Source organism: Coturnix japonica, chromosome 7, assembly GCF_001577835.2.
Source record: "Coturnix japonica isolate 7356 chromosome 7, Coturnix japonica 2.1, whole genome shotgun sequence".
NCBI lineage: Eukaryota > Metazoa > Chordata > Aves > Galliformes > Phasianidae > Coturnix > Coturnix japonica.
The window spans coordinates 22,397,920-22,420,337 of record NC_029522.1 but is presented as its reverse complement, the minus strand read 5'-3'; the positions used below and the strand labels follow the sequence as shown (position 1 = coordinate 22,420,337).

Sequence of the window (22,418 nt, the reverse complement as noted above, 5' to 3'; positions counted from 1 at the left end):
TAACTCCAGCGCTATTATAAACGATGACTTAGGAATGTTTTTAGTAAAACCTACCTGTGACCTTGCCCAAAGTAAGTGATTTGATGGCCTTGAAATCAATCTCGGAAAAGTTGTGTTTGAGTTTGATAACTTGATCAACCTGGAAGAGGTCAGTAAAATTAGTTCATTAAAACAGCACGAAGACACACCTAGACCTTTGTCCCACAAACTCATGGGAAGAACCTCAGCTGCAAATCATTCTGCCTCCAAGCACGATTTAATTTCTAAAGATAGTCAAGTGAATATGCTTTGATTTTGCATGAGAAATGGAAAGGTGCACAAGAACAGTCATACAAAGGGCTTTAAAGAACATTCCCCTGCTGAAAAGTTTAAATGTTTGACACCGAAATTCCCCTGCTTCCCCAAATCCACATCTAGACACTGCAGAGTGCGTACAAAGGAGGCCCCTCTATAAATGTACTGTGGAGAATTAGTTCTGCATAGAAGAAAACCACAGTGCAGCAGACAATAGAAGACTGCTACTTGAGGAGAACCCTGACAGCTAGTATAAACCTCCTTCCTACCGAATCAGGCCTTCCTATCGTAGTTTCTGTGTTAACCATAGATCATTTTACCACCCAGAAATGGAAACTGCAAAGTAAAGGAAAGTGATGTGTTTCTTTCCCTTTCTCATTCTTTTCTTAATGCAGGGCTTCTCTTCAGTCCCTGCCACTCTTCTCTGTTAAGTGACCAGGGCCCAGACCCAGCAAATTTGTTTTGAAATTTGATGTATAGTAATTAGGCTCAGAAGGAAAACAGAAGGAGCAGTAAGATGGTCCTCTTCATCCTGCCTTTTTAAAACAGGCAATGCATGGGAACAGGACCGAGGAAAGACCTCATCTCCCATGGGAACCTAGCCCTGAAAACAAGCCTTGACATACCTGAATGATGAGCTCTCTGCCTTCTCTGTTGATCTTCACGTGATGCATCTCTCGGTTGGCAAAATTTCCAGAGTCGATTGTGAAGATGAGCAGTCCATCCTTACTCAACTTGTATCGAACCTGTAAACTTCCTTAAAAGCAGAACGGAATTCTATAAAACCTGTGTCCACAATGAGATACTGTTCAATACCTTTACACAACATATAACTCATTTTCTTTTTATTATAGTGAAGAAACAAGGTTAAAAAGTCAAGGAACAGGTTGAGGAGAAATGAAAGAGCTCACACTTTAATGAAAAAAAGAAACTCATAGAAGAGTTTTCCTTCTTACTAGCTAATAAACTCTGCTGCGGAGAAACTAACTTAATTGAGAAACTGAGTATATCAAAGGAGAGTTTCTGTCCGCAAGCCAGACCAAGCAAGGCCACGGGAGTTGATCTTCGTACATTAGTCTGTGAAGGGCTGCTTCCACCAGAGGGCATGTAGGTCTTGCACTGTTCCGGTAAATGAATACTTGTAGACTTTACTGTTCCAAGTCAAGGCTTCATCCAGACTTCACAGACAATGCAGAAAACAGTGAAAACTGTGACAACTGTAATTTCATTTGAAGTGTTTAAAGGCTCAGACTTGTTATGATTTATATGTGATGCAAGGAAAGATATACTGTAAAAGATGTCTGAAAATAAACAGCTTCGACCTTGGTTTTCTAAACTCTGTGAAAAATAATTAATTTAAAAAGAATTCTCAAGTATCTCTTTTAGTCTTTGTAGAAAAAAAAAAATCTGATATAAACAACAGTAATGTAACAAATCGGAATGCAGAGGAAAACAAGGAATTCAATGTGACTTTTTATCTTTCACAAACGACCAGAGGAAATACAGACACACAATTTAGAAGAGAAAAAACAATCAGATAAAATCCTTTCAAGCCTACTTTTGTGCAAATAAAGCAGCAGCGAGAAATAAAAAAAAAAAGATAGTAAGCTTTTACAGGGCATTTTTTATGTATCAGCAACCAAAATAGGTTGAACAACAGCGGTACTACAGAGTTGAAAAGCTTTTCCAAGGCTATTTTCTTAGTGTCTCAAAGGATAAAGCAAAGGACGGCATTGCAACCTTGAGCAAAAGGTCCTTCATTCATTCCCTGTTCTGAAAACTATTGTAAAAACTCCCATCTCCTTCCATTTCAGTGCTTACATCGGCGCAAAGCCAGACTATTCCAAGAGCCACTAGGCTTTGCAGAAGGCTACAGGAAAACATTACCAATACTAAATGAAGGGGGCCGACTGACTCACTGTCACCAAGGGATGCTTTCACACAGCATTAGCTCTAAAGACTGGCTTCAGCGATTGCAGAGGCAATGTTTATGTACAAGTCACAAGGCAGCACGAGCAGCCTAAGGCATGCCTGTATGACCTGTCACAAGGGTCTGCTCTCCTCACCGCATAGCACGGACACAACTTCTCTTTTTAGCCTTGCAAATTCTCCTGCAATAAGGTCAACTCTCCTGTCCTACAGGCAAAACCACTTTCCAAGTTTAAAACAACGTATAAAGTTTCTGCAGAGTGGGAATTTTGCAACCTCTATGAAACTCACAGTTACTATTAATGATTCTTCCAAAGTAGACCCACAGTGAAGTTAAGACCATGGAATTACCGAATCATTAAAAAAAAATAAAGATCACTCAGATTGTCTCTCTGCCTTTGTTTCATCAGGATGTTGGTTTCTCTGCCTCCTAAGAGCTGCACTTTTTTCTAACAGTCTGTATGATCCCATGTGAGCCACCATCTATTTCTGAGCTTTGCAGGATAGCGATGAAGTTACCAAAGATGAGTGGGAAAACAATAACACATTATTAGGATGAAGGCTTTTTAGCTGATTGAGAGGTTTACTGGATCGGGTGAGGTTTACTGAATCAGGAAAAAAAAGGATTTAAAGGCATTTTCTCATACATATCAGGGGGGAATATTTTTGAAGATATCAAGGTCAGTAACAACTATTAAATTATTCAGTGTGATATTATAGGTCCTGATTCAGCTGCTTCGATTCACACTGTGAATCTCCTGTCCCCTTACTGCCAGGCCAAGGAGCTGTGGTTTATCACCATTCTTGTTGCGCTTACAAGTCCAAACTTAAATCATAATCTTATTTTCTGCAACTGACTGAAAGATGCATCTAACAGGGAATAAAGATGTAGATGTCTTATAATCACTTTACGCTAGAAGGACGTGAGAAAAGAAGCCGTGCAAAGAAGTTAAGGGACCTGTTCAGACCCACTTGTTTGGGCAGCAAGAAAGTCAATAAAAGCAGAAAGGTTGTCTGACCCTGCACACCACAGCTGGGATGGCCATACAGAGTAAGCTGAAATGCATCCTGAAAGAGAAACAGATCGATTCTAACTGAAAATCATGTCCCAGAATTCTATCAGCCACTCATACACCTCTTACCTGAAGCCTTTGAAAGGGTCTTAGTGCAGAAAATGGAGCACGACCTTGTACTAGTTTATTAGTTTGTAAATGTAAATGCACTTGTCTGCTCTTGTCAAACGCTACGGTCACACCAGCGTATGAAATATAAACAGTGCTCCTATGGCCAGGCAATCAATGCAATAAACAGAGCATTTGTGTTCAAAGACAGACATCAGATAAGTGATCTATCTTCACTCTGAGATAGGGATTTCCCCATTGTCTTACCTCAGAGAAACTCCGTTTTAAAGCAGAAATAATCCATTCCATTTGCCAGGAGACACCGGAGCAGATTCTTGACTTCCATTAAGAACACATCTTACCTATCTACAGCGGTACAATTTTACCTTAAACCATTTAAAGAGATGAATGAATAGCATCTCATCAATTCCTTTAAATTCCAACAGCAACTTCTTTTTTCTTTTGATTGCTGTTCTTCAGAATCATTTCATTCAAGTTGGCATTTTTCCTGCAGTCAACTTCACATTAATATAAATCAGGAATACATGGGCTTGTGTCTCCAGAGATGGTTGGAATTTACATCAGTGTAGCTGAGAGCTAATTTTGGTATGCGCTTATCAAATCTTTTTATGTTGGCAGAATACAGAATCACTTCTTTGGCAGAATACATGCTACCATTTTGCTATTTGACAGGCAAAATAAATTGATTATTAATTAAATAGTTATTAAGCATTTCTTTTGGTTCTCTGAATCTTGATTATCCGGTCTGCTGAATTTATCCATTCACATCATCCCAGTGTCACTAATCACAAATAAAAATCTGTGTATATAAACCAGCTCTGTTCTCACTGTCACATCATTTCTGCCTCGCAATAGGGAATCACAATAACCATAAGCAGCTCAATTTCTGGCAGTCTTGTTGCAGTCGTGCCTGTCAACTTCTTTTCAGTTCCCCGTGTCTGGGCGTGCACACCTGGAGTGCCATAATGCTCAAGCAATACACTGCATGTTGTGTTTTCTTCCTTCTCTAATATATGTGGAATTGCTGGAGGCTATTTCTATAAAGTCCATAAAAGACAGAAGGAAGAAAAGAGAGAGGTATCGTGGCTTCGGCCTCAGGCAGGGGAATTTCATGGGGCATATTACCCCGGCAGAAAGAGTGGATTCTCACTTGATTATTACAGCCGTCCCTCTTTAGCTTTGAATTCTACAGGTGAGTACCACCGCAGACTGCAGATCAGCACGGAGATGCGCTGTGCTACCTCCAGAACAGCCTGAGAGTGGATTAGGCATAGTTCAGCCACAGCATGACCTCTTTTCTCCATTTCTGCAGGAAATGAGTCCACGTGGGCTGCGATGCTACTATGACTAGGCCGCAGCCAGGATAAAAGACAGCTTGCTACATGTCATCGTGGCTTTTGGTCTACAACCTACAGTAGTATAATCCATTACTGGAGGGCTGAATGACATCTCTGTGCTCGTATCAAGTAGCTACAGTACCATTTCAACCAGATTTCTGAGGGCTCCCCTTGTGCTGAGAAAAGTTCTAGGAAACAGAGACCGAAGGGCAGCATTTACGCCGTCCCATAATGGTGAATAGGTAGGTGATACTGTTTCTAAAATAGAACACTCCAGAAATTGTTTCAGTGGCAATGGAGGCCAGGGTTAATGCTTGCTAGCAGTACATTAACCATCAGTGTCGGCATAACCAACCACCAGGCAGCTACAAAAATAGCACGGTGCTTTCCAACTTCTTCTGTCTTTGTGCTGAGGATGAGAACGATGAAGCAGGAGCTCTTGAGGCTACTGGTAACATAAGGATACTATGCTGATATAGACTTCAAAGCACTTAGCCTGAACAAAAATGTTATTTGTAAGCCAGGCTCTTGTCACACATGTCACCAGGACTACAGGTCTCATGTCATTTTGTCATGAAGAACCTAACGAGGCAGCTGACAAGTCCAGTTTGAGAGAAGTATGTATGTAGAAAATTAAACATTTCATTAAGATGAGGACTTTGGAATATACTCGCATGTCCCACTCCAACAGAAGCACCCAGATGTTAAGGAGCAACAGAACCTCATAAAGTTGGCTCAAGCTGTAGTCAGTTGCTCATAACAGACAGTGATGAAGCTACCCCCTACCCACCTCCAGCACATATCTGAGCTGCTGCTAAAAGAGAAAATAAAGAAGGAAAAGAAGGAAGGCACCAATTAAACAACTGGAGGGAAACATTAGTGAGGCTATTGATATTGCAATTATGAAAAAATTAAAGTATTTAGCCCAGAAAGCCATTTGAAACTCATCAAGTGGAAATGTTGTTTGTTCACTGCTGATTGCAGAATATCAAATGACAGTTTTCTGTCATCTCTACCAGGAAATACCTCTCTGGCAACTTGTACAACTCCAGTGTCCCTCTTTATAGCCTAGATATTTAAAAATGAACGACTGCTTTCTTGGTTAGGAGCAGCTGGCTAAGAAACCTGCTCCTTAATTAGCAGCTTCTCCCCAGGGATATTTACTCAGTAAATTTACTCTTCAGTGGAAGTGCTGCTGGTAATTCAAAGAACAAGGCCCATCTCTTCAGCGTCCACTGGCTTTTAACTAAGAAAGTACTTGCATATTTTTAGAAGGTGACTCTTGCTATTTGCTTTGCTCAGAGAAAACAAAGAGGAGAAGCTGCCAAATCCGTTCGCTGATATGACTGGTTATCTACAGCATTGATTTAGATGAGATTGTTTTATGGGGTTAAAAAATAAATAAATCAAAGCTCCCAATTTTTGGTGACCTCTTGTAGTAGTAAAAAAAAAGGTTCTTATTTGAATGCTTTTCACTCAAAACTTCACGCTTTAAATACATTCAGGACTTATGGATCGTATTCAAGCTATCCTGTATCAACGACGCACATTCACACTGCATTTCTTCAATTTAAGAGGGAAAAAACCCCACACAAAACAAAACCTGTACCAAAAGAACAAGAAATAAGCCTAACAAACCACTCACCCTTCCCCGACAGAAAACCAAACCACACAAAAAAAAACAAAAAACCGTCAGGAAAAGATTCTGCCTGAAGGTCCACGACCTCAGTTTACTCTGCAATTCTGCTAGGCATCTGGAGCCAGACTGGGAATATTACTTAAACATCAGCAATTGTGGCTAGTTCCCTTATAAGACTGACAAGTGAGTATAACCTTGCAGGATTTTCATTCCCACCAGCCGCCAGTCGGCCCAACACAGGCTGGCCAGCAATTAAAAAGGAACTGGCAGATGTTTCTTGCTTCGAAGCTACAAAATATTGCAAATATTGAAATACTGTGGGTCTAAAAGATGATGACAGTCTAAGAGCTCATCATAGAGCTCATCATACTGTGCTTTTATACCAAGGTTACTCCAGTGATTTTAAGGGAAACATTCTTCTAAACAAAACAACCCACATTCATGCCTATATGGATGGATCTATAACGGGAACGGGGCTTAACCAATGGATGTGGAATAATACTAATCAATGCCACCACTCTGGATCTACCAGATTGCTGCCTGCTCACATAATTTTCCTTCTTTGTACTCCAGTTTATCTACCGGTGAATTAGATGAATGCTCATATCCTTTGGAAAATTGCAGGAAATCTCTGGATAAGCAGAAGTTCCAAATAATAATATTAGTCATTAAGATGATCTCTAGCTACTTCTTGGTGAATTACTGCATTTTTTTTTAACATGTTGCAACATCATTAACTACTACTTTTCCCCAAAGGTGACCTAATCTAAAGATGAAGAGCTCAAAACACCAGATCCCCCCAGTAAAATCTCCCTGAAAACATGTGCTTTCAGACTGTGAGATTATTCTGTAAAATTTCAATCTACACCTCTTCAATACTTCCTTTGGAATTTTAAGTCACTTTAAGACCCTCCATTAACAAAAACTATCTGTATAATCTGATGCTTAGATCTCTCTTCCCATCATTAAACGCACAATGCATGCCATTAGTCTTCTCATGGTCAGACACACAGCAGGCCCCATGGTTTACTCATCTTATCTTGCTAGGCTTTCACTTCACACCATACTTTTTGTTTAAGACTGGTGTAGCAGCCAGGACTACGGGAAGACCTTTTTCTCTAGTCCAGTGAATGAAACAAAACTGATCATCCTATGACTTATATTCCACAGGTTCAAGTCAGCTTTACAAATTATACATATCACTGAATCTGCATGAACATCTCCCAGGCAAAAAAGGCTGTGGTACCCTAAGAAATTCAAGCCACCCTGCCCTTACGAAGATCCCGACTCATGGTTTCCATTCTCCTCCTAATAGCTTCCAGCCACTGCCGTTCAGTCAAGGCTTTTTCTCATACTGACTTAACAACTGTAACATTTAGCAAATAAAAGTCCATCTGAGCACTGCCTATTTCATTAGTTTTGCCAGCCTCTGTGAGTGCAGAAGTTCCATTTTCTAATCAGAGACTCTCTCCTGATTAATGCAAACTCTCAAGGGATATATTTGAGTTTCTATACATCCTATTACAAGAATCATATAATGGTAGCATTATATATATATTATCATGTAATGGTAGTATGTCTTCTCTTAGCAAAATGAATGCTTATACATACATATGTCCGCTGTTTCATCTTCTGGAATCTCACACAGAATCACAGAATTTTCGAAGCTGGGAGACAGCTGGAGGTCATCTGGCCAAAACCCTGCTGAAGTGGGTCCACTACAGTTTGCAGCCCTGGGCTGTGTCCAGGCAGCTTTTGAGGATCTCCACGTCAGCCTGTTCCACTGCTGTCACCCACGTGGTGTTTCCTGCTCTTCCTGTGTCTCAGGCTTTGCTCACTGCTTTTTGTCCGCCAGGCACAAATGAAAAGAGACTGGCTCTGTCCTCCTTGCACCTTTGCTTCAGGTATTTATTTCCAGGAGATAAAAGATCTAACAGTAGCAAATGTCTGTTCTCTTTCTAGCTGATTATCTGCAGCTGTTCATATACGGTTTTATGCCAGATACCAGTGAGTTCAAAGTCAGTCTCTATATATGCAGAGCACAAGTCAATTATTGACTGCATGCTCAGCACTTTCTGCTCAGTGTAATCCAATTATGGTTCCCTTGTTTTTCCCTTCTGGGTCTCCAGAAGATCTCTTGACCCTTCCGTACAGTAAAACGATCTGTGTAAGTAAAAATATGCCCATGAATTGAGGTAATGAGACAGACTTTCACTTCTCTCCTCTTGGAAAGCAGATAAAGAAATCTGCCAAAGTCCTTGGCTGAATGGCTCCTTTAAGTTTTATACACTTAGAGATTTAGAGTGTCAGGTACTAAAAGAAAGCAAAACAGGCTTTAGATGCCCAGTCCAGCTACTGTCTTAATAACTTTTTATTGCTGGAATTGAACTGAAAACTAATCAGCATTTGTATTTTCCACAAAGTGTACTCACAACAAGAAATCACCCAAAGGACCAGAGATGTTTCTACCACAGAAGTTTCTCTAGTTACATAAAGAAACTGGGTTATTTCCCACCACTCAGTCCCCCTTACTGCTTATGCCATAGACAACATCCCATTTACAGTCAATCAGGGACAATTTCTTTTATATTCTTTAATATTCATCAAACTCTCACTACTCCCTTCCTCACTAAGTAATGTAAGATTTTATCATCAACAACAGTAATTGACTGGAAAGATCTTTAGAAGATATATAGTTGTATCTCCCATATGAAAGATAATTTAGTGGCTGCAACCTAGAGCCAAGGAACGATACTGAGTCTTCTCACAGAGTTGCTTGAGTCTCCACAACAAAGCTGTCTTCCAACCTAACTCACTTTCCTGCTCCTGTTCTGTTAAAAATAACTATACCTGAACCTTGGCATCATTTTCCATTTCACAGTCACATAAATCGTGGAGGTTGTTCAATGGATGGTGAAACTCTTTAAGCCAGAAGGTGTTCTCAAAAGATAAAACTATTGCACTATCGATAAGTTACCCTAGCAAGGCTTTCTGCAGCAGTTATGTTCCACAATACCCACATCCCAAATAAAAAACCACGAGGTGATAAAGCCCCAAGAACCAGAGAAGACTTGAAAATCACAGCTAAAATCTATTTTCCCTAATTTAGCTTTTCCATGTTAAACCTCAGAGTGTGCAGCAGGAACGGAATGAAAAGATTATTTGCCTCAAAGAATGAGTTAGTTCCCTTAGTCTACCTCTCTACCTCTGAATGTCTTCAATTTTGTTTGAGAAAAGTTGTCGGAGATGCAGCTCAACAGATATGCAAGGCAAAAGCAAGCAGAATTTACACGCCTTCAACAGAAAGGGCAGCTGTTGACTTTGAGAAAGGAGAACATGGCAGTAAATTAGTCGTTTATTAAAAAGAAAAAATCAGTAGCTTCTCAATTATGACTTTTTTGAAGAGTTTTAATTCATGCTACATCTATTATAGCTTTTGGTTCATTTGCCTATTTACTTTAAGCATCAGTTGATTTCAAGTCCTTTTAGGAGAGGTCACTAAAGTTTATCTAGGCCCTGCTTCTATATGCTGCACATCTCAGACTTCACAAGATGCTTTCATTTGTACTTTTGCCTGTAACGTGCTTTTTTCTTGCCTTTAATCTTTGCTATGCAATTTAGAGACTTGCTATCCAAAATAGAGAACAGAGCTCTCTCAAATGCCAGTAGGTCCTGGGTAGAAGGACAATGGTAGAAAAAAAGGACTCAAATCGTTTCGATTCTTAGGAGGTCAGATAATAGATTCAGATAAATTTTCAATCATTCTAGGATACTTTGAGATTCTATCTCTTTTCTTTGATGATAACTATCTGCTCTTTTTCTAGATTTGGAATCAGAGAAATGCAGCCACACTGAGAGTGAAGAATACACGGGGAATCATTTTCTAGACTACATACTTCATCATATTCATGTCGCGTCTGATTACTTGCAGGGGGAAGGAAGAATGCAGAAGGGAGAGACGCTAACAATTTCTATCCTAACATATCCCCCACCCCATCCCCAGCAGTTATTATCTTTAGGTATCAAGCCGAGTGCATTATAATACTAAGTTATTGGTAATTTACTGAAATAATGTAAATTAGCCAAAATGCACAGTGAAAATTCAGCCTGAGAAAGAAAAAAGAAACAAAATTCGTGGCAGTAGCTTCTCTTGATGTGAATAACTTCTGTGAACTGACACACTGAAAAGGCTAATTAGAGCTGTTTAGCCATTTTCTATAGCTTGGTAATGGGCACTATTATTTGAAAGTTCTACAGCACAGTTACTGCAACTATTGGAGCACTGTTAATCTTCTGGATGTGGGATCAATGCAGCAGTTACAGCAAGCAAGCAGGCTCTTCACCCCTAAAATTGGCAAAGTACCCATCATAGGTGATCTCCACGTGGTGACCAGCTGTGTTTGCATAACACCGTGGTAGTACTGGGGCCCTTCTATAGTGTTGGTATAGCTGAGAGCTATTTATAAATAAACTGGACTTTCAACAGTCATTACTGTGACAACCCTGGAGATTACATCCACCACAGTGATTCTGCTGCACCACAGCTCTGTCCGTAGTCACAAAAGTAATCAAGTTATTCAGGTACTTCTCAAGTGTGAAAGACCTCAAAGCATATGACCTTGTGGCACTGCTCATGAGAGAGCACAACTTTGTGAAGTACGAATGCATTTCTTCCTGCTAACTAATTAAACTGGATTCCTCGCTATTTGATTGTAATCTTTTGATTAATCCATGTTAAAAACACAGGCGGCTCGAGGGCATATATCCTCTGAATAAAAAGCTAGAAAAAGTCCTCTTCAAAATGGCTGCAAGTTAATAATATGGACACATCTGTATACAACATATATTCATTTATACATACATATAATTTAAAATTCCATGGATATAACAGATAAAACTGCAGAGGAGAAGACAATGCTGCATTATTGCCTACATTTTCAAAGGAGCATGTGTGATTTAGAAGACCATAAACTAACTAATGGCAGAAGGAATCTGTACTGAGTCATCTTTAAAAACATCAACTTTTGAAAACTTGCCCGTAAGATTTCATGGCATGAATTGACCAGATGGGATAAGAACAATATTGTGATGTAGATACATTTTTGGGTGGGAATTGCTTCTGTAAGTATTGGTCTCCAGGTGCTACAGGGAATCTAATGTTAGAGAAAGTGGTCATATTTATAGATCCAGAATGGCCGTTTATACACTGACATGTGGTACCCAACATCAGTCCTATTTTTGCCTCCTGAGCACCCGTCCTCTACAACACTGAGTACCAGAAGGCCTTTCTGCCTGACTGAGAACGTGCTGCAAGCATAAAGCAATGTCTGAGAATGAGGATTTTTTATTTCCATTCCTAAATCTGAAACTGACCTAATGGATGACTCTAAGTGAATCATTTTAAAACCATAATTCCGGTATCTCAATCAATAAGTAATGTAAATTCTAACAATATGACCTCCTTTGCGCACTGATACTAGAAATGGCCTTGGGGTTAAATGTAATTATTTATTACTTTTACTGAAGCAAATTGATTTTACAGGGAGTATTTCACACCTGACTATACAAGCTGTCTACACAAGTTCATTTTTACACAAGCCACCTTCAATGCAGTCCAAACATAACCAACCCTTGCAGTTAATTTTACTTCTTTTACGTTAAATACTTAACATGAGAAGCTTAAAATATCAGGAATGTTTTTCTTATTGTTATTTTTTATTAACTACTAACTTGCAGCTATTTTGTGGATAATAGAAAAGGGAACTAACAGCATGTCTCAGTAGTAGCTTGAAAAATACTTTAAAAATTTAGCTTATGCAGAATTAAAATATATACATAGACACATGGTTTCTTAACAGGTGGAAAGAGTTTCAGGATTATGGCAAAGGAAAAATATTACTCGTATTTTGAATAAGAATGTCCACTTCATCAGGAGACTAACATTCACATAACTATCAGTTATCCAGCATGGACCCACCTAGGTCTGACTATCCGCTGAATACCTTGAAAATGAGCCAATAAGAGAGAAAGATCTCACTTTTCATGTGACTTCACTCACTTCCAATGCTACAAAGGACATGATTATTCATAGTCTAGTAACTTAATGGCAAGCATAAACCTCTCGGAGGAAGAAAGAATAACAAATCTTAACATTATTTTCATTGGAATAATAATTCCAACAAGACTAACAAATAACAGGATATGAGATTTTTTAAAGAAATACTAAATTTGTGACAAAATGCATGGAATATGCATGACTAAAATGACTGTCTTGACAGAAAGACACGAAAGCAGGCACAGAACAACTCTGAAAGTGACTTTCAGGCCATAATCAAGGTCACCTAGTTATCATAATTCTTTGAGTACAGTGCTACATTTTACAGTTCAGAATTTTGGAACCCAACAGCTCACCAACCCTTTAAGCTAATGTTAACTTCATTTTACAAGTGATTAGAGACACGTACAGAGATGAGAAAGGCAACACTGCCTAATTGACTCCTGATCCTGAGTGTGCTGAGAGCTGCTCCACCTAATTTAAGGAAGTGCTGAGAATCTGCATCCCTTTCTGAACCAAAAAGGAGATCTGCAAATGGTGCAGCTGCCAAAATGCAAGACTTACTGTAAAATCTATGATCTTGCTGCGCTGTTAAGAGAGATTTCAGTGTCCCGGTCCCAGCTCCTTCCCCTACCACCATTAGATAGTTCCAAACTCCAGAACAGAGACCTCACAACTGCAGCTTGCCACTGGTAATATTTCGTCAATAAACTGCAATTGCCTCATGTTCCTAACATTATTTTACACTACATTACAGTGATCGGAATGGATATTACTTTCTCATTCACTTTAAGGCTATTTTTGATTGCCTGATTGGAATAAAGAGACCTGAGTTTAACTGAGAAGTAGATTCTAAGGTTTCACCTCAGCAGGGACTATTCTCTCCAACCATGAATCTTCACACTGGGATAATCATTTATCTAAAAATCATGAACTTTGACACTTGCCTCAGAGCAAAGTGGGAGATGAGTCTGGGACATCTGAATGCTCGTTCCATGCCAGCTTAAATTCTGGCCGTATTACATAACCAGGAGATAAGCAACAGCAAAGTCCATACAGAGAATAAAAGGTGTTGGTTATTGTTGTTTGTTTGTTTTTCCCGTTGAAAGTTTAAGCTGATGGCACCTGAGACCCCAGCTTCTATGGGATTTGTAAAGTTTCACTGTGGTCTGGATCATTCAGTCAAACGTGCATATTCAAGCACACAGCATAAACTTTCTACTGTTCTGCTACAGGTTGGTGACTCACCAATAAGCTTACTCATCATTTCCAATGCACTAGTCCCTAACTGCTCTTGAATAATTCAAACATCCTCCTTTGAGTAGGATGATGTGTTGCTGGATTGTGTTTTCTGAATGCACTGTGGGAACTCAGGAACCAGATTCACAATAAGAATACGTATGGTCTATACCCTAAAATCTTAACATCTTTTCAGACAGTACCTTCTTAATAACTAATGGAGTTATGCCTTATGTCCTTGAGTGTGAACCTACAAGATCTAGACATTCTCTGGCTTTAATATTCATGGGTACTGGCCATATTCCATTGGAACATTACGATGAAGAGTAATAAACAAAACAAGAAAGAATGGCAAAGATAGAATAACATATTTCTGCATCAAGTGTTGTTGTGCCGTCATGGAATTTCTCATTCCCTTATCTTGGAGATCTAATGGATCTCAGTGCAGAATAAGTAGCAAGGAATTGCCATTGTATAGTCTTGCCAAATGGAAGTCAAAACACATTTTAAGCCCCAACAACATGATTACTCAAAGACCAGTTAGGAAAATGTCACATTGAATGCCAAATAAAACAACATAAACAAAACCGATGGCTGTTTTCATGAGCTGAACACCATAAAGGCTGCAAATAGTATTATCCCAAAAAACACATTTCAGACAGGTCTCACAATAGTAGCACATCAAGAGCACTTACCGTTCTTGGAGAGAATCACAGCCAAATATTCATGGAAGTAGGTGTTGATGTACAGCAGAAGGCTTGGAGCGTGCGCCGTAAGAAAGCTAAATGCAATATTTTCCTTGGACATGATGGCATCTGCGTAAATAGCAGAACTTGAAGTGCTTGCATTTTTTGTGACAGGGTAAGGTTCTTGGAAAATGTAGGTAATAGAAGTGCCAGCTTCAAATAAAGCAGAAACCTCTGAAAGAACATATAAACAACACAAACAGTTTTAGCTACTGCGTTTTCAGATGTTTCAGACAGGTATGCACACAAACTGGTTACCTCAGAAAGAGAACACTGCAGAATGCTCTTTACCCAGCTTACAAGACCATTCTATGATTTGGATGAGTAGAAAGCCCTTCCTCAGACTATATGTTTGACACAGTGAAGGGTAGCATATGCAGACAGGCATACATGTTCATATTATAGTGCTCAAAACATTGCTCTACAAGATGGAACAACCCAAAAAGTTTGTTAGTCAAAAAAATTATTAGTTTTACCATCTTCTGACACTTAATTTCTAAGGTGATATTCTCTATCTTCCCCCCACAGAAATGACAAGAATAAAATTGTCCTTTCCAGTCTTCTTTTTAAGCAAAATCATCATGAAAGCAACACGTTAATCCCAAAAAAGTCACTGAGGGAGAGCAGCAGCTCCAAGAGAAACGCCTGTCATTAGATGCTCAGAACACAAGAACTCACACTGTGTTTTCACTACACACAATCTAAATTTGGCCACAAAATATTTGTAAGTGACAACAGCTGTTTTCCAGTAAAGCAGATCTACCTCTATAGCAGCATCTCCTAACAGGATACTACATGGTTATTTGCTATGCCTCTCATGACATTGGTGTCAAATCTTCAGCTCATGGAAGTGGGCACAGTTCCATGGACTTCAGTATAACTAAGCCAATTTACACCAGAAGATGATGTGACTCACTTAGTCAACCTGCCGCATTTGCAAGATAAGGGACAGTCATGGAATTTATAATACTAGCACTGCAACTTGCTGCTATTAAGCAGGGATTGTGGTAGTTTCTTCTTTTCTCCAAGAGCATGCTATCAAACTCGAATGCTCTTTATTTGCCCCACTGCTTTTTCAGGTGTTGGCAATAAAAGCCAGCAAACAGGTTCGGTGTGGACGTGATACTCAGAAAGCGAACCATACATATCAGTTTCTTTCCTGAACTTGATATATTTTTGATAACTCATCTCGTGGCCAAGTTTAGATGGGTTGAAACAGGGATCACAACAAACATAAAAAAGACTCCCCCCTTTTTGACACACCATTGCTTAGATCTCTGTAAAGAAAAGCACTCATGGTTTTCTTGAGGTAGACAAAACCAGATTAAGTTTAAAATCAAGCAAATGAAATATCCAGACATAGGCAGGGAACTGTCAGGGAAACTTTCAGCCCCACTGGTAAACGTCTGGATGAAGTTATATTAATATAGAGGAATCATAGCGTGATAGAGTTGATAATTTAAATAACAATACAACTAGCACTATTTTAATTTCTGAGTACTGAAGTCATCAAGTGGAGGAATTCAAGTCCACTTAACGTAAACGCTTAACGCTCAAGCTTAAGCTTATATTCGAACGCCCTCTTGTAGTATGGTAGACAACAAGCTGATGTGGGTGAAACTGTGTTACAGATATTCAGAAAGGACTAAGGACTTCAGATAAAAGCTTTTTGCCTACCTTCCTTGCAGAAGGGCCCTTCATAGGCTGAGCTGGTACAATCACAGGAATACCCATTATACTTCTCCACGCATTTTCCCCCATTGTGGCACAGGTTACCATAACTACTGCAGTGCCCTGGACATCCAGGTTTAACACCAGGAGTCATTTTAGCTCTTTCTTCAAGGTCAAGTTTCTGTCCGTTTAAGTGCAGAGATCGAATACATCCCAAAAAGCCCTTCTGTCTGGAAGCTGTTCCTCCTGAAACAGGGAAGAAAAAAAATCAAATGCATTCATTGAATAGTCTGTAAAGTAGTTAGAGCCCTGAAGATGCAAATACGGAGGTACAAACAGGAATCCATAGAACTTTAAAATATTACCTGTTACGTATCAGTGCACATCACAGCAAAAGATGGACGTATGGACAGCCTAAGAGACTCAGAGTCTCTTCCTTTAAGAAAGGACTAAAGCTGTGAATAAGGTTCTAGTGTCCATTCTCTTCCTTTCTGCCTTGTCTACCACCCTGTTAAGTATTTAAAATGCAAATTCATTTGGTAAAATACCTCTTTATCATATGCCTGCATATCATCTAATACATGAGAAATCCAGAACTATTTTATTATTATTATTATTTTTTCCTGCCATAGTACAAAGTATAGATAACATCCTAATCCCAACATCAGATGAGTTACACATGCTGATGAGCCCAGATAGCACAGATGAATCACATTCAATACCAGGTTTGCTGGCTGAAGGAAAATGACTTTAGAGTTAGAATTTATGCATGACTGATCAACCTGATGTTGCATGTGAATGTTTACTGTAGGCAAGAAATGTGAGTCTGGGTTACAGCTGTGATTTATTACAACTGTTAAAAATAACTGCATCTTCTCACGAAGAACAAAGATGTATGGATTACAGCAAGAGCATGGTCCAGGCTCGACAGGCTATGTTCTTATCAACCCACTGAAACTGCTAACACTGAAAAGTTTGCCCAAAGAGATGGTCACAAAGATAATAATTACTGATGACTGACTGTGAAGATATCAATGTCTTCATTACTGTAGGCTTTGTTTGGCAGTCGCCAATATTTTATTCTGAATTCACTGCAGTTTTGATTGCTGCTATGAAATCTTACTCTGGCCAAAGAGTTAACAGCACTTGTAGGTCTGAAATGCTAGTTTTATTGGTGATGCACCAATAACTATGTAAAAAGTTATCTTTCCAAATTCTTCTCTAGAAGTTTGTTCTATATCAAAATGCAGATGAGATAACAGATCTTTTGATGAGTCCTTGCAGAAGAGCATCTGTTCTCTCATAAATTGTTTAATTAAAGCCAGATTTCTGCAAACGATGAGAATGAAATAGCAGTCTGAAAAGCAATCTCACCAAAACCCTATTGTTCTGCCATATTATTCTGACATATTTTTTCTATCTGTTACGCTAATAGCAGAAATACTGGATCTGAATTAGAATAACTAAATTCCAGATAGCATGTGAGACAGATTTACTTTACACTAAGTTTATGGTGCCCTTCGCAGTGAAACAAATGTGTTCAAAATCTTCTTTAGCCAATTACTCTCTCCAGATGAACAAATGGACCTTTGGCATTTGCTGCATTGTGCGCACACGACCCTTCTCTTTTGTTTCAAAACCAAACACATCACACAAAATTTTTAGTAATGCCTTTGTAAGAAGGAATATTACTTCTTTCTTTAAAGTTAGTGGCTACTCTGTTTTCTTTTGCACAGGAAATAACCACAGATATTATAAGGATAAATGACAGCACATTATCCAAAAAGATATCACTCATTTTAAATGCTGAGAGTGACAGTCCATCAGTCCTTTGGAAGGAAGGATTTTTGCTTGTCCCTTCAGGTCAAGTCTCATGCCAAACTAGCCTATTGTTGCACAGAGTTTGGTCAAGCTGACATTATATAGCCTATAAACTTGTTTGGGGTTTGCTTTTTGTACTGTGATTTTTTTTTAAATTTAGCAGAAGAAATATAACCAGGTACAAGGATGTCCAGCTGTTGCTGTGCATTAGCAATATGAAGCAGTTCAATTCCAAATAACCTCTAAAAGAAAGCAAGAAATGGGTTTTCAACTCCTTTAGACCTCTTTAATATTTCAACTTGTTTGATTTTAAGTAATCCTCAATACACTGCAATGAAAGTTTGATTTTAAGTAATCCTCAACACACTGCAATGAAAATTCATTTCTCCCTTTCACTTTGCATGCACACAGACGCCTTTCACATACTCCAAGTGTGCCAATCCTGGCCTTAAGCAGGCCCTTTTTATTCTAAATTTTAACAAGAGCAGTTATAGGAAAATGCTTTCTAGATAAACATACAACTGCCTTGAGAATTAGGTACACAATAAAGCAGTTATTTGTACAAACTTTGTTGAATCTACTCTTACAACTATGCATGACTGTTTTCCCTTACTGGGAGGAATTATAATTTAATATACTCAAACTATACAGAATATAGTCAAGACTTTTATAGAAAGTGATGGAATAATAAAAAGAATTGTGAATTTGAACCAAGTCATATTGTATTGCTATGGGTAAGAGGGAGTTAAAAAGGAAGAGATCAGATTTGTACTGTTCCATCTTGAGTCCCCACATTTTGCTTTTAACCTCCAGGTAAGTCCATGAAGGAAGAGTCCATTTTCTGTAGTTTATTTCAAATGTTAAGTGTTTTTTGTTGCAGTGGAATGATAGTAATGTCAGGCACTGATGATCTCTTAAACATGGTATGTGCTATGCTGACATGCTCAGCTGGAGCAAATGCTTAGGTTCTGCTCCCCACTAAGGGGGAACACATCCCAAAGACAAATAAGCAGGGAAGATGCCAGCCTGGCGAAATGCAAAATAACCAAGAACACTGATGTAAGTTCATATCAGACCTAAATGGAGAACAGATGGTATGAAACGAAGTGACACCTGAATTCTAGCACTTCTGTGAAAACAGAGTAGTATGAGCGTCTGGATCTGAAGTAGCTCTACCAATTCCTTTTATATAGTACTGATGTACGTAAGAGGCCTTGGGTAAACAAAAATCACAACATGAGTGCATCTTTTCAGGCAGTGTAACACTGGCGTGAACTTCTCTACCTGCAGTGTTGTGTTAAGCTATAAAATGTAAATATCTGTGGCTGCATTACTATGCACATAACAAACAAATTCTGGCTACTTGGTGCAACTCAAGGCCTTTGAGTGGGGAAACATTGTAGCAGGCAGTATTGTGATTCTAAGTTATGCAATGTCAGTTCTGTATCAGTATGGCATGAGTAGCATTCAGAGCTACACCATCAAAATGCAGTTTAAGAACATTAAACACACCAATAGTTATACAGAAGTACACAAGAGCAAGCTGAAAATTGATTTTTGGCATAACAGTGTTCCAGGCAGGCAGAAGTTGAAGAACAAGCACAACTCAAAATTAGCATAGACACAAATCATAGTGGAATTCCTAAATTCAGCATGTAGCCTCTAGAGATCTGAATTTCTATGCTAGAGCACTCATGATATAGCAGCACTGAACTCATTGTCCAAATACAGTTAGCATCCCTCGGAGACAACTGAAGCTCACATCTTTCAGTGTTCAGGACACATCTACCTTCGCATTAACTCACCATCTGTATTTTCTCTGTCCAGAAGGACTGGACCATTGTTGTGATTTGGAACGTTTTGATTTAGTTTCTTACTTACACGCACGTGTTTTATTTTTTATCTTAGAATCCAGCCTTTTAAAATTCCTTTTCTAAATTTAACAGAGAGAATAAAATGTTCTCCCATATTTCACAAAAACTGGAAGCAAGGCAAATAACAAACGGCACTATGATCTCCACTCAGGAAGACTGAAGTGTAAATTCAGCCCTTAATAGACATAAAAGAACCTACACACATAAAAGAGAAATCCTTTTATGTGCTTAGTCATTGGAAAATCTTCAGCAAATCCTAAATCTTCTAAAATACTAAAGTTGGTCAATCTCAACACACAATTCCAAGGAAAGCCAGGCCTACTTAACCTACTTAAGCCTTCTTAATCCTTAGGAAATATTTAAAGGCCAATTAACTTGTTCAGAACTTCAGTATCACCGAATCAGAAGTAAATGAAGTGCACCTCCAAGGCTGCCCACAAGTGAGAGATCTTTCAAGATTTCTGGAGAAGGCTTCTGTTCAACTTCCTTGACAATAAACCACAGAAAGTATGAAAATTGGCTTGTTTTTCAGGACAACTTTAAAACAAAATAAAACTACCATGAACGCAAAAGGAGCAAAATCATTCAATTACACGTGGTCTTAAAAGGATTAGGTTCTTGGGTTAAAATGAAACATCAGAGCAAAATGAACTAAACAGTTTGGTCAGAAGACAGGTAGAAACAGTGGATGAACAATCAGCAGAACCAGCAGAACTCATTTATATTTATATTAGATGTCAGTTGCCCTTGTAGTCAAATTTGACAAAAACCCAATTTGTGTGATCTACAGTATATGACTTCCTCAAAAAAACAGAGATGAAACTGCCACACATATACTGTATATATGCTGATGGCTCTCAAGCAACGTGAAAGTGACCATACTTTGAATGCTACAGTGGATCTCCATTCAATCATCATCATAATGCTACATGATACTAATACAGTTCCTTCACTCAAAGGATCAATAAATCCTTCCAAAAGATAAATAAACTAAATTAATTCTTGACATCGAGCTTTATTTATGAGATTTACAAAAAGCATGAATTGATTCTGGAGAAGAATCAAGAAGAAAAAAAAGGGGGTTATAACTTAATGAGTAGCTAACTCCACTATGGAAACAGGGAGATTAAAGTATATTTGGAATATTTTTAAGACAGCAAAACATGTCGGTTAGATTATTAATTAAGAATGTGCATACTAATTGTGGAAACTCCTTAATCACTGTCAGCATGCATAATACTGCAGAAACAAATGCTGTGGGTTATGGAGGGGAGAGAAGAGTAATATTATGTGCTGCTGCTTCTTTCCTTTTTAAAAAAATCAATGTTGTTTATGTATTTATTTTTTCTGATGGGTCAAAATTCTGTTGCAGTGGTGCAGGTATTAAATCAGTTGCTTTCTATTAGAGACTGGAATGAGACCTTCAGTAGAGACAAATGACTCCACATCTGTGTAATGCTGGATGTCTGCCACCTTTCCCTGAAACACCTGGGGACAATGTTAGAATCAAAGACTGTTCAGGTTTCCATCACTTCTGTTCACGCTTAGAAAAATTCAGAAGGTTACAGACACTTTTGACCTTCAGTATGGATTTCTGTGCTAGATTTAAGGGCCAACATTTAACTCTTAAAAGCATCAGTTTTTACTGAACCTATTGTTCAGAGTTTGGTAAAAGTGTAGATGGACAACTGAATGCAATCAAATTACTGCACAGTGAGAAGTTTTCATCCCTCAGCTGAGAAGAATAACTATGCCCTAGAGTTTACTGTAAATAGGAAGTAAAATCAGGGAAAACACGTTGGGATGGAAGTCACTGCTGGAAATCAACTAGTCCAACCTGTTCTTCAAAACCCAGCTACATTCACAGAACATGTTGCTATGGGCCTTTTGCAAGAAAGTTTTGATCATTTCTGTGGATGGAGATCCTACACACTCTTTGCTTCAATGCTGCTCTGCTCTCATTGCAAAGATCATTATTTTCCTTCCTTTGCTGCAGCCTGTAGGCTGCACCTTTGTTCACACAGCCCAACCGGTGGACAGTCTTCAACTCTGCAAGGGAATACCGTAAAATTCATCTAACTACCAAAACCAACAGGACCTTTTTTTGGACAGTGGCTACCCATCCCATCAATCCCCATCTTGTTTGGATGAATGACAGTGACTCTTAATGGAAAATGGAAAATAAGTTGAGTTCTTCAACCAAGTTTTATCAGAGAACATTTGAATCAACTGCTATGAGGGAAAGCCACTGATGTAACTGTATGTATTTATCAACAAACTCTTTCCTTTCGTTCTTAGCCCAGTAATGGTTGCACACATACACTACAGCAAACTTAAATAAATACCTCAAAATCTTCTTAATTCAAAGGATGCAGATACACAGGTAAACTTCATTAAAATTAATTGATAGATTGACATTTACCACAGCATTTCAGCCAAATACAAGAATCTGCTTTGAAGTATGAATCTGTAATTATCTGCACTGTCCTGAATAAGAAATTTGTTACAACCCCACTCCATCACAGTGCAAACTACTCAGAAAAGTAGTGTCTGAATACTGAAAAAGACCCTTTGCAATCCCACAGTAAACTACTTTAATGTATGCCTTTTGCATTTCATCACAAAGGACAGATCACATTTCCTACAGTGAATTATGCAATCGGTAACATAG

General features: G+C 38.7%; 1 protein-coding gene and 1 long non-coding RNA gene across 2 annotated transcripts in view; one reads left to right on the top strand and one right to left on the bottom strand.

Moving 5' to 3' along the window:
• Positions 1-22,418, bottom strand: part of CNTNAP5 (contactin associated protein family member 5) — a 252,770-nt gene that overhangs the window by 20,434 nt on the left and 209,918 nt on the right. Inside the window, exons 18-21 of the mRNA XM_015868834.2 lie at positions 16,059-16,298; positions 14,331-14,555; positions 921-1,051; positions 55-139 (exon numbers count right to left, since the gene is read on the bottom strand). Coding sequence (XP_015724320.1) covers positions 55-139; positions 921-1,051; positions 14,331-14,555; positions 16,059-16,298 — 681 coding nt within the window. The remainder of the gene's footprint in view (positions 1-54; positions 140-920; positions 1,052-14,330; positions 14,556-16,058; positions 16,299-22,418) is intronic.
• On the top strand, positions 5,288-11,046 carry LOC116653661. Its single transcript, XR_004307913.1, has 2 exons — positions 5,288-8,245; positions 10,166-11,046. It is a non-coding gene; the product is annotated as an uncharacterized LOC116653661 (long non-coding RNA).